Raw genomic sequence first — 13,184 nt, forward strand, 5'->3', positions numbered from 1 at the left:
GGAAAAAATGGGGACTGACCTGGAAGTTGCACCATGCTCTGAACAAGACTGATTTTAGTTAAGGGTGACAGCAGTAAAGTGAAAAAATACCCTCTCTCACTCTGCCTTTGTGTTGGGAGAGTGGAAAAGACAAGGAGGTCCTGGTTTGAACATATCAAGAAAAAGGATCCTAAGGATTTTGGAAAGATCTCCATTAGTCCAGATGGCAAGAGAATAGGGAGCTGAAAAAGACGCAGCTGTTTTTTCTGCCGTACTTGGGAAACTTCAAAGCAAGAACAACTCCAAAGGAGCATTTCCTAGAAGCAGATAAGAACAGAGGAGGAGGCAGAGCTGCTCACTCAGGCTGTGGGTACCAGAGGGAGAGGCTTGAGCAAGCCAGGAGATTCGGAGGAAAAGAAACTAGGATAGACTGCAAAGCTCTAGCTGGCTTTAATGCAGGCAGGAGCATTGCATTTATTAATAGTTGTCACTGTTTGATTAGAATAAAATCCAACTTACCCAGCTTGGTGGTGTTAAGCTAGAATGTGCTAGTCTGCTTTTCAGTCAAATGAATTGTCTTGGTTGCTTTAGAAGTCTAGAGAATTAGCTCTTTTGAGAAACCAATGAGAAATATTTCCATACTACCTATAGATAATGACAAATTACAGTTGTGCTGCAGCCAGCACATTTTTTCTAAATATTGTGAAGATTGTTCCATAATTTATATAATTGCATAGACTTGAAAAGAAGCCAGTGCTGACAAACAGGCTTTGATACTAGTGTAGTACTTTAGGAGTTTACTGGACTTGGGAATATAAATACTTCAAAAAATGCAGTGGGACAGTGTCACACAATTGCTGTGTGACAACCTAATAGAGGCTGAAATAGGGGCTGTACATGGGTGCAGGTCCCTTCTCAGCCACAGGAACACGAGAGCAGCAGCTGAAGGAGAAAGGGGACAGGATCGTGAGTCACAGGTTCTGCAAATGCAAGGAGGGACAGGGCTCTTCCAAATGTTATCAGGCAATCGTAACACAGTTATTTAAGGAAAATGCAAGATAATCTGTTTCACTTCTAATTATTTGACTTATCTTCCCACTCCATCTGTTCTGGTATCTTCTGTACATAAAACTACAGAGATTTCTGTTGTTATTGCAAACTATTAGACTTGCAGTACAACTGCAAGGAGAATGAGATTTTTCTTGATTCATGTTTTGATGTACTTGTCTCTAAAATACTGAAATTCCAGTTTCCCATTTTTATGCCTCTACCGTCCCCTTCCTCCACTAGGTAAACATAATTATTTCTTCTCCCTGATTTTGATGTACTAAATGTAGAGATTAAGGAAATAAATATTGACACAGTTCTTTTGAATATTAGTACTATTCTGATAGAGGTTTTCAGTATCAGCTTTTCCATTATAGTCTTCATATAAAGTATATGCATAATATTTTTGATCTATTGTCTAAATTTTTATTTTTTGAAATTAACATCTTTCAGTCATAAGGCACTGAAGATGGAAAAAAATTAGGCAGAGGAATATTAATAATTCATTGAAGTTAAAGTAATTCGAAGTCAGCCCCTAATTACTTCAATGAGAAAGGGTCTGATCTAATTAAAATTTGCTTACTTGTAAGTGCCAGTAGGTTTATGTTTTTATTTTTAGAATTCTTGTGTGAAATGGATGCAATATATAGCTGTACTTCTTTTCTGATTTTAAATGAACTATATATAATTATGAATGTTAGCTAAGTGTTGGTTGACTTTTTGGATTGATTATATGCCAAAGCTTCTATTCATTTCAGCAGAACCAGATTTCAATTTATTTTTGGTATTGACCTAGTTGGTGGAATTCTACATGTATTTGAAATTTAGAAATACCTCATTTCATGGTATTTGATTTTGTACAAAAGGAGAATAAGGAACTCTGTTAGCACACCTTCCTAGAACATTTATTTCTAGATGGATAATAATGGAAATACTAACATCATGCTCAAGCATACTGGAAATTGTGTTTTAATTTGTAGGGAGAGAATTATTTTTATAATCTGACATGTTTTTTAGATCAATCATTCTTGAGCACAAAGACCTTAAACTGTACAATATATAGGTAATTTTTATGTTGCAGTGAATTTTGATCAAATGCCTGTGGGTTTGCTGGAGCATCTACTGAAAAAGCAAACTCAGAATGGAGTGCAAAATACTTGGCATTTCATTTTGTATCCATATGTTGCTATGGAAGGCTAGACCTGGACCAATGCTTTCTTATCACGTCTTGTGTTTTACAGAGTGGTTCTTCCTTAGTGCTGTTGAGTAGCCATAATCTCTACACCAGTTCTTGCCGCCTTTCCTTGTGGCTTCTGAAAAATAAACCACATCTTTTGAGGGTTTACCCATTTTTATTTGCCAGACATGGATGTTCATGTATGGTTTGTGATTTTAAATCTATTAATAAGTCAATGGGAGGTCTGACTGCTACGTTGATATCTGAATAATGTTTAAGAGGTCTGAATTCAGTGCACTCTCCAAGTTTTAAAAGATGTGTATGAGTTGATGGTAATCACATCATCTCCCAAAGGAACTGCATCCTCATTCATTAGTGAGTTAGTTTGTATGGTGCCCTGGGGGCAGAGAAGTTCTTAGCATTTTTTCCTATTGTCAGCTGGGGGCTGTACCATGCCTCATATATGCTGGGCTTCTGCTTCAAGCTATTTTTAAAAATAACTTGCCTGGATAGTGAGTTATCTCTTAGGATTGTGTTAATTTGCCGTTTGGGAAAATCTGTTGAAGTAATGGTCTTATCTTTCCTTGACTACTTTACTTTTGACAGACTGGAATCCCTACGGGTATTGTAAGTCTCATTTATCATCATACCATATTATAAGGAATGAATGTTTATTCTGCTGAGTGAATCCTGAAAAAAAAAAAATCTACTAAAATGCTGTATTTATTGACATTGCTTTTTATTTATAAGGGGAGAATGTCTTAAGGTTCGCCTCCACAAGTGTTATTAATGGAATACTTCCAGAATAGCTTTTTCCTTATTCATTTTGATATCAACACCTGCTGTTCAGAAACTCAGAATTATTTTACTTGCACTTAACCTGTTTTTAGCAATTTATCTTAGCAATAAACAAAAACACATTACATTCTCTAATACCCATGTGTAGCTGTAACTAAACAAACAAAAGTATAAAATTTCTGAATCCTGTAAACTGATCATACTGAGAAGGAAAAAAGACTAATATTTATATCAAGTATTTGGAAGGATTTCAGGGGCTAATGTCATATAAATACCTAAACTACAAAATGTAGTGACTTGCAAGTGATTGATTTTTACCTGTCATTTATGGGGGAAAAAAAAATTGTAGCAAAAACATATAGATCTGAGGCATGATGCAATAGGGGCATCAGATATAATGGAAGAAAGCAGATTTTTTTTTTATGGTGTGCATTTCTATAGTTAGATGGGGTTTTTTTTGTAAACATACTTTCATTGTGCCAGTCTTCCCATAAAGCTGCACATAAGCAAGTGTAAGAAAGCCTTGTGCAAGTTGGGGTTTTTTAGATTGCAGTGGGATTTTTGGTTTTGGATTTTTTTTTAGTTTTTTGCAAGGCATAGGCAATAGAGCTGAAGAGATTTTTATTCGATATGAAAGCCTAGGTACTACCTCTGGCTCTAACCTGTTTATAAAACTGCTTTTTGAGCCACATGCTGATGTAAATATTTATGACAATGTTCAAAACTTCCACTGACAAATTAAGGAATTGTACTGAAACCGTAGGGTCTCATAGAGGAACACATGCAGAATTATTTCCGAATCATTCCAGGGAGCCATTTCAAATATTTTCTGCCTGGGCTTCTGTCTTCTGGTGCTCTGAAGGAAAACACTGTAAATGGAGATGATGGTGTGAGGTCTAAAGGCAGGCTGGCTGTGCATAGGCTGGTTGCAGTCCATAGTTAATTCAGCCATCATGGCATGGATCAAAAGGGACAACTTGTCATCCACCCTTGAAGGGAAACTGTTGGCTCGAGTGTCCGAAAAAACGCTGCACTAAAAAGGTCAAATCACAGAATGTTTAGGGTTGGAAGTGACCTCTGGAGATCATCTAGTCCAGCCCAAAGGAAGAGAAAGCCTAGAACTGACCCATCCCATCAGTTGTATTGCTCCTGTTCACTGACCAGATGAGGCTACTCAACCTTGGTGTAGAAACTAAAGTTTCCTCATAGCTTAAGATGGTCAGATAATTCAGGGATGAAAAAGCCAGCACAGCCTGTCCGTAAACTGAAAGCTCTCAGGGTAATGCACGTAAGTAGTGGTGGGTGTGAATAACACAAACAACGTTCCTTTGGAATATTCCCAGATACTGTCCACAGGTTAGAGGCAACCATGTGCAATCTGAGGTGGATGTGGATTGTCCAGTTCCCAGAAATTTGTCAACTGGGTACTTTTATTCAGTCCTGATAGCACTTCAGTGTTCTTGTTCTGGGTGTGGGCTTCTCCTTGGAACAGAGGATTAGAACACTGTAGTAATGTCTTTAGGTAATGGAAAAAGAAGAGCGACTTGAGTATGGCTTTAGATTTCTCTGTAGTTACCTTTAATGAAGACTTCAGAAGAGCATGCTTTCAAGTCTGGAAAATAATTTATTTAAGTATGCTGAAATTGTTCACAAAATATGTTTTAGATAAGTAAGTTTTGTGATAAAATAGTTTTGGGTTTTTTTTTCCTTGTAATGGTCTAATATTGACTCAAACTAAAATTAATGTGCAGACTTTACACCTTTTTTCTGTGTCTGTCAGTGATAAAGAAAAGCACTTACAGAGAAAATCACTGAAGTAATATTTTCACAAATAGTTTTCAGGAGGTACAAAAGGAGAAATCGTGTGCTTAGATTTGACTGAACTCAACACTGTTCTTACTTGAAAAAGATGAACAGTGACTGTTAAACACAGCCAAAGTTAACTCTGACTGCCTCTGCCAAAACTGTGATCGTGCCAGTCTTGGCTTCTGCAGTTTTTCTATGAAGCTGTAAAGTTGCTGTGGGGGGTTGTTGGTAGAAACTCCTTGTGTCCCCATTTCGTCTGGCTCTTGGGACTTGTCTTGCTATGGGAGTGACCGATACAAGACTTCCTAATTGCTTCCCCAAAACATCACTTTCACTGCTTAATATATTAATTACATACCTTTTTTGCTAGAGACAGATCCCATTTGGCTAAAGACAACAGCCTCTCATAAATTTTGCAAAAGCATCAGTTTCCCAGTGCATTGCAGTGTGCATGAAGCCATATGTATGTGGCTAAAGAGAAACAGCGCCTGTTAGGCAGGGACTTCTTTTCAGATAAATATGTTTAGGGGGAAGAAGAACTTAATAAAATTAGACATTTTGGATCATCTGCTCAAATGAAACCTGTTTTCCTCCTCTTAGATAAGGGTAAAAAGGGACTAGTGCCTTTTGGCAAAGTTTGTCATCTGCTTGCATCTCCAGCTCATGGGTAGCTCCTGCTGTGGGAGTAAAATTGAAGTTACAAAGGTAAAATACTGTTCAAAAATTATGATACTGAAATGAGAAAATGAATTTAAAAGAAAGATCAGTTATATTTATGCTAAGTATTACAAGTAGTTTAAAACAATCTCTGTTTGACATGGTAAGTTGCATTTATCATTAAAATGCTAGTGAAATGGTAAACATCTCTTACGTTTCTGAAGATAATGAAGCTTGTCAGCTACACCTTTCTTGTGCCAGTGCTCCTGCTTAGCTCAGGTTTGCATACAGGTTTCATGGAGCAATGAGAATCTATTTGACCTTTGTGAGCAATGCCAGTGTAAAACTGTGTCCTATTCTGTTTGATTTCATGATTTTGTTCCAGAATGTTTCTACCTGTAGTTAGGTCATCTTCATCTGATCATTCTTGCAGAGGCTTTCAAAGGGGGGTCTGAAAAATCAGTCAAGCAGGCAGGATCACTGGTATTTGAATGGCAACAAGTTGAAGTAGTAAACTGGCAAACAGAAGTGAACAAAATTCTAATTATTAATGCCTCCACTAGTCAGTCTGGTAGGTGTGTATGTTTTCTGTTCTGTATGGACTCCAAATGTATCCTAGTCTACTGGTCATGTACTGCTCTGGCAGCAGAAACAGCATAAACTGCAAAACTGCAGGCAGACTTCAAATGTCTTTGTTGCATGAAATTTTCTATACTCAGCCAAGGAGTACAAAGAATATTGCATTGTTTGCAGGAGGATGCTAATTGTTTTTTAATTTTAAAACTTTTATGCTAGATGCTTTCTATGCCTTGGGTGAAGACAGCATCAAAAACCCAGCTTAACTCTGATTTTAAATGTCAGTCACAACTTAACTCTATTCTGATACAATTTTTCTGTAAAATGTAGTCAAAATATATAACCATAGCTTCATTGAAGTATGCATATGTAAAGAAAGGACAGGTCTTTTTTAACTTCATGGATCTTTGATTGCTTATTCACTTCAAAGAGAAACTTGTAGAAGTTAGACTGAAAATGGCACTTTGTGGGCTTTAGGTAATTAAATACAGCATAGCTGCTGTTTGAATACAACTCTGAAATCCAAGTTATGTAAACCTACTGTTTTGGAACCAGCTAGTAGAAATAATCATTATTTTTTGCAGTTGAAGATATTTCCTTTGGATAAATCCTCTGACACACTGCTTTTCTATTGATGCATATTTTTCATTATGGATATGAAGAAGAAACTATAGGCATGCTAGCCTTTACCTTTTGACGTTTGTGACTCCACTTGAATAAGCTTTGACTTACAGTTAATTAAGCACAACTGTCAATGAGTTGCAGAAACAAACCTTGCATTTATGAAAGTATTGGGTAGAAGGGAGAAAATGTTGTGGAAAATGCCTCAAGCCTATTTTTTTCTGTCAAGTTGTACAGCTCAGTTGGGATGGTGTTCAACAGTTCACTCTCCATAGGTGTCAATGACCCACCTTTCTGCAATTAGCACACTTTTCATATAGAAGAAACTGAGAATAGATTGTAGCCTGCTATTCAGCTGCTGGACCAGAATATAATGTTTACTGGGCTGCAGCTGTGATCGAATGACTGTCTCTCCAGCATCTACAAAATTTGAGCTCAGGGCTGGTTATAAGTGTTTGGTCATACAAAAAATCCGTGCAGCCCCATCTGGCTTCTGAATTCAGCTTTCCTCTTGGAAACCTTGAGATTGGTTTGAAATTGTGTGCATGGAGTCAGGATGATAAGATAAAAAGGAGGAAAATTTCTACTCTGCCTTCAGTTTTGCATATCTTTAACAGGGAGAAAGGGAGATCCCTTAATGGAAGACTGGTACTCAGGCAGCCCATATGGATTCCCTAACATCTGGCAAGTGGATGCAAATGATTTGATTTTATGGGAGAAGAGAGGGAAAATTGCTTGTTTATTTTTGTCCTTTTTTTTTTTTTTTCTTTCTCCTCTCTTTCCCCTTCCTGACTGGGTTTAAAAAGCTCAGGTGACTTCTATGAGAAAAAGCTTAGGTATTGTGTCAGCTCTGCTTGAGACCAGAGAAACTCCTAGGAGGACTGTTATGCTCCTGGCTGATGTGCTGGCCACTGGTGAGTGGGAGAAGGAGGTAGTTATGGAGAAATTATGGCAGAGGGGAGAGAGGCAGAGACTGACTCACTCTCCTTTACAGGTGTGGGACATTTGTGTTCCAGTGCTCGCTGCAGTCAGTGTTGAATTATTTATTCAACCCAGCAAGGAGAAACTGAGATTTTTTTTTTTTTTTAAATTTTCTATTTTTTATTTCAATGAGGGAAATGTTATTTGAAATCTATTTTGTATGATTTCAGGAAAAAAATACTCCTACGGGCATAGCTGGAAGCTGTGCACTAGGCACTCTGTTATGTGAATAGGGCAGATAGCTAGCTAAAAATGAATATTTGGACATATGTGCCTTCCCATTCCTTTGAGGTCTTTCTGGGGAATGATTCTCAAGTGTATATAGAAAGAATTTCAGCATGTAGTTTTCTGGAAAGCTCTTGTTTGGAGAGGAAGATCTGGGCTCCAATTAAGAAAATGCTAGCTTGCATTGCATGTAAAGAGTTGTGTTTATGTGCTACCTGATCATTTAATTGATGGCTGTTTTCTAATATTTCCCTTGCACTGTAAAACAGAAGGTATTTTTTTAAATGTTAGGTGAAAAGGTGTTTGTGCAGCACCTGGTAGTTACTGTCAGAATAGGAAAAAGTAAACACACGGCTCACTGTTTGGAAACATGTATTGTCTGTGCTAGCTGATCTAATAGGCAACCATGAACTGCAAAAGCATCTGACTTTCATGGGCATTCATCCTGGCCTTTTTGGCACAGAAGAATTTTTCAGCTTTAGAAAGGATTTATTCTACCTGCCAGTGTGATTTATATACCATATGTCTCCTCTTCAGCATCCATGGCCATAGGGAAGTGCTCTGCCTCATCTCTAGTGTGTGAAAATAGGTTTCTTTTAATGTTATTAACTCCTACAGAGCCACTTTATTACTTCCCTATATTATTTTTTTGCTTGGCAGTTGTGTCAGCTATACTGCGTGTGATGTGGAAAGGAGAATACTATGAATTCCTGGTTTTGTTTGCTCTTGGCAGGCACTACTGCACTTCCTACCCTTGTGCGCGCACCTACCTTGATGATGCAGCCTTCCCTGGATATCAAACCCTTTATGTCCTTCCCTGTGGACAGCAGCTCTGCTGTTGGATTCTTCCCAAATTTTAACACAGTAAGTAAAGGTGTTTCCACATTTAGTTTCAGTGTATGCTTTCCAAGCTGGTTCTATATCCAGTATTGAAGCTGCCTTAAATCACTGCATCACTGACACAATTTTAGAGAACCCTTTTTGTCTGTGCTGTGGTGGTTGCTGTTCTCTTGTGCAAAAGACTAAGTGGTACCCAGTTGCCTCACTGTGAATGGGGCCGATCCTTTTCTAACTTGGTCACTTGGGATGGTGTTTGCACAGTGAGAAAAATCCCTATGACAGAGATTTGATGAGCAATAGAGCCATTTTGAGCATTTGCCTGGTCATGTGCTGTAAAAAAGAAAAAAACAAAAGCTGTTGTAAAAACAGGTGTGACAGGTAAGGCCTAGATGTTCTACTGACTTGAATCAAGCTAAATCTATCACAGCCGGTAAAGTAACTGCAGGATCTTATTAATTCTGTATAATAACAAAAGTCTGAAATTGTGCTGCCAGCCAATGTGAAAAATGTGAACCTGCTACTTTTAGTTTATGCCAAAGCATCTTGAGTTTTTGCAACAAAGTATTACTGCCATAATAATGCTTGATGCTTCTGTAATTCTCCATGTTTATCAGAACAGCATTAACAAAAATACTCTCTTCTGTAATTCTCACTTATGTAATGTCTCAGAAAATGGCTCTGATTGTTATCAAAATGCTTTTTTGCTATCACAGTCTATCATTTGTTTAATTAATTATTATCTTAAATGCACTGAGTACACCAAAGTCAATATTTTGCATGTTGCCACTCAGGTTTCCATGTGTGGAGGTAATGCAGCACGTAATGAATCAGCAAACAGTAAGTTAATAGCAAGAGAAAGGAAACTGCCCTGGGTTATTTCTGCCAAGTCAATGAGTACGATCTGTTTGTACGTGACGGTGGCCTGAACTGTGCAGCATCGCACTTGTCACCATAATTGCAGGGGGATGGAAAGGGGAGCAGTGTCACCACCGACACACAGTGATCACCTAAATCACAGCCAAGTGTGAGTTTTGCAAACTCACCTTATGTCTGAAGTTAAAACAGCAAGAGGTTGTTACTATGGGTTGGTTTGGTTGGTTGGTTTGGTTTTGGGGGGTTTTGTTTGGTTGTTTTTGTTGTGGTTTGTTTGTTGTTGTTTTGGGGGGGGTTGTTGTTTTTTCATGTCTTGCAAATATCTTGCTGACAGGCCTTGTGCTACAGCACACAGTTCTGGGGTGGTTATAAGGTAACGTATCAGCCAACTTCTTTCAAATGAGAGCAGCCCAATGCACATTATACACAGTAGCGAATATGACTGATTGATTGCAAAGCATGTATGTGACAATTGTGTGTTTATGAGGCAGATGTGGGAATGAGCGTGTGTATAGATTAGGGGCTTGCGTGCCCATGTATGTATGCAAAGAGAAAAGGTTAAAGAAAAATCTGGGTATGTTTAAAGTGCAGGACCAAATCTCAATACAATTTTAAGAAAGCAGTGTGTCATTCTCATATTTTCATATTAATTTTCTATATCTTTCTAATACATTCAAGAATTTTATTTGTTATTGATTTGTCTGCTTTCCACGTGCACTGTTTTTATAGGTGAGCTTTTTCACAGAACTGTACATAAAGACTCAAAGAACTTTATATTTAGGGATGCTGTAGTTGTAGAGTCAACCAACATTATTTGCTTACTGGTGGTATTATTGAATTTCTGAGTTGCAGTAGCTGTGAGAGACAAATTAATTTGGATATTTAGACTGTTTTTGCGTGTGTATACTAGCTTACTTTTATCCGGGTTACATTCCGTTTGCCTAATTCCTGGAGTGTTTATCCTTCTCACCTGTCATTCCTCTCCAAACTTCTATGGATTTTGTTAAAAAAGAGAGGCCTGGGGTAATTGGCAAATATTGTTGATTCAGTATCTACTTCCTCCCTTGGAATCCTTGACCATGATATGAAATCATGCTGCTATGCATCCCAGGCACCACATGTTTAAACTCTCTTATTTGAGGAGCAGTGGTTCAGTACTGCTGTATTTCAAATTCACATACTTTGCCATTTATCTTGCAGGTATTGATTTTTCCCTAACAGTCTTTTACAATGGACTTTAAAGTTCATTGGAAAACTAAATCATTCATGGTTATCTACTGACAGGCAAAGTGAACGCCAGCTGTCATGCACTTTATTTCTTTGTAAATTAACAAAATCTTTGCAAATGTAGATTTTTGCTTGTGCATATATAATACTTTTTTTTTCCTTTTCACTGTAAAGTGACGGGTGGAGTATGTTAAAGTTTGTAAAAAAAAAACATTTTTCCAGGGGAAAAGTTTGAGTGAGTAGAGGCTGATTCCAGTTGACCCATAATGTATGCCTCATCTAAAGTGCCCTAATTTTTCATCTAGTGCAGGAACAGAATATTAGAAGAGCTTTTTGTCCCTTCTCCCCCAAAAAGCCCATCATTTGCCTTACGGATCCATCAGGAGCTCTATACGCTTTGCTCCCAAGAGGACTTGTCAAGGCAGTGAAACCTCCAGTGTGCGGCACCTGATTTCTTTGCCTTCAGTAGCACTGAGGGGACCCTGCAGCATGTGCCAGGGCCGCTGTTCACGCTTGCATGTGTTCACTGAAGGGCGCAAAAAGAAGTGGGGTCTCAAGGGAAAACTTCTTTGATTCGCCTGTTCCTTTTTAATGGCAGTCAGATATAGAAACATTTTTCTAAACCTTGCCAGGAGGTAGTTTCTAAATTAACTTCAGTTGCCTGAAAAAAATAGAAGTTATCAACTGTCAAGTATCAAGCTTAGTAGCTTGAAACAGTAACTATTAGGGCAGGAAAAACAAGGCAAAATATTTTATCTACAAACATGTTTAAAGGAACACCTCCTACAGCGTTTCCAAAAGACGTTCTCTTATTTATGGAAACATATTTAAAATCGGAGGTAAACCCTTTCCTTTATAGTTAACTTTGACAGTTTTCAATTCCGAAAACATTTGTGATGCTCCAGATGAAGCATCAGTGTTCCCATTTTGGTTTTGGAAGTGTTCTGATCACTTGCTTCTTTCCACATAGGTATTTTCAAATGAAGCACTGAGCAGACCCTGATTTCTTTAAAGAAATGCCTACCCCAAATATATCTTCTTTTCCTGACATAATCTTGTGATTTAGTTTAAAATTCCTCCCTTCTATTTCTTCTAAAAACACTAATACTTCTAAAAATGCTGTGGACGCCTGTATAGTACTTATCAATTCACGTCCCAATTGAATTTGCCTTTGTTCCTTAGGACTTGCTTATTATATCAGAAAAATTAATTGAGGAATGATTGCACTAACTCTTTGGATACATGCCTTTATTCCTCAGCAAGAGTGCTTTTTTTTCCCCACCAAATCAGCCAGAAAGGGATCTTCTAAGTGCAGAACGAGGATTTCAAGCAGAGAGGTATAGCAGAATAGGTGCCCTCTTCTTTCCTGGTCTTTTCACAGCACCAGCAGATAGTTTTGTCAGACGAAGACAGGCATGATCGGACTGTCACTGCCTGAAACCAAGTTACTGCACAGAAGGACAAACCCTCTCTCAGAAGTGCTGCAGCAGTGGATCCAAAGGTGACAGCATGTTTGTCCTGGCATCAAGTTCTAAAAGCTCTTGCTGAGTTACTCATGCCCTTCTGTCTGAAGCACATAGCTTGAATCAAATTCTCGGCTGGTATTACATAAGTATTCTTGTTTATAGCAGAATGAGAGACAGCATTGTAGGATCTTCCCAAATTGGTAACTCCAATTTAGAACGGATGCTGTACAAAAAGGTGTTGTTTAAGTAGAGCCCTTTTTTAGCACACTAAAAAGACTTTATGATTCCTTAGCACGTAACATCTTGCATATTGATCACATTTGATGACCTGTAAGCCTTCAAAGTCAAGTGCATAAAGTCAATGGAAATCAAAGATGGCACAGTAATCTTAATTTGGTCTCCATTGTGTGTTTAATATAAAGTAAACTTGAATTTTATGCTCATTGGCTTTCACCTTCTGTACCATTCTTTCTCTGCACCTCCCTAATTCATTTTCTTGTGTCATCCATCTTGTGGACTGAATGAAGAAAGAACACTTTGTGATCACATTATGGAAGGTTATCATGATGCATGCGCTAAAGTGGCTTAAAGCCAGGATTTATCTTTCAAGGCAAACCAAGTGATCACTGTCTGCAACTCCCTACAGAGGATGTATATTCCCCCTCAAAAAAGTCTCAAAACTCCAATGTGTTCTACCTTGTCCTGAAATGAGAGCAGCACTACGCAATTCAAATTTAATCACGGTGGTACGGCTAGGGACCTGTCAGTCTGCACAAAAGCAGTTATCAGCAACTTCTCAGATTCTATCACCATAGAAAATAATCAGCAATTCATATGCTTCCTTCTGAATCTGTAATGGCTTCAGGGGTAATCAAAGATTATAGCATCTCTTATGGCTTTCATGTTAGTTA

At 38.0% G+C, this 13,184-nt stretch overlaps 1 protein-coding gene across 2 annotated transcripts in view; it reads left to right on the plus strand.

Annotated features, from left to right (window-relative positions):
- The window catches only part of ZNF385B (zinc finger protein 385B), a 66,904-nt gene that overhangs the window by 2,082 nt on the left and 51,638 nt on the right, over positions 1-13,184 (plus strand). Inside the window, exons 1-2 of one of the 2 annotated variants that reach the window (XM_065637423.1) lie at positions 8,655-8,731; positions 9,499-9,544. In XM_065637423.1, coding sequence (XP_065493495.1) covers positions 9,518-9,544 — 27 coding nt within the window. In that variant the 5' untranslated portion in view covers positions 8,655-8,731; positions 9,499-9,517. Of the gene's footprint in view, positions 1-8,600; positions 8,732-9,498; positions 9,545-13,184 lie in introns of those variants that run through there. The other variant, XM_065637422.1, reaches the window with a different exon arrangement.

This window comes from Caloenas nicobarica, chromosome 6 (genome assembly GCF_036013445.1).
Source record: "Caloenas nicobarica isolate bCalNic1 chromosome 6, bCalNic1.hap1, whole genome shotgun sequence".
NCBI classification, from domain to species: Eukaryota; Metazoa; Chordata; class Aves; order Columbiformes; family Columbidae; genus Caloenas; species Caloenas nicobarica.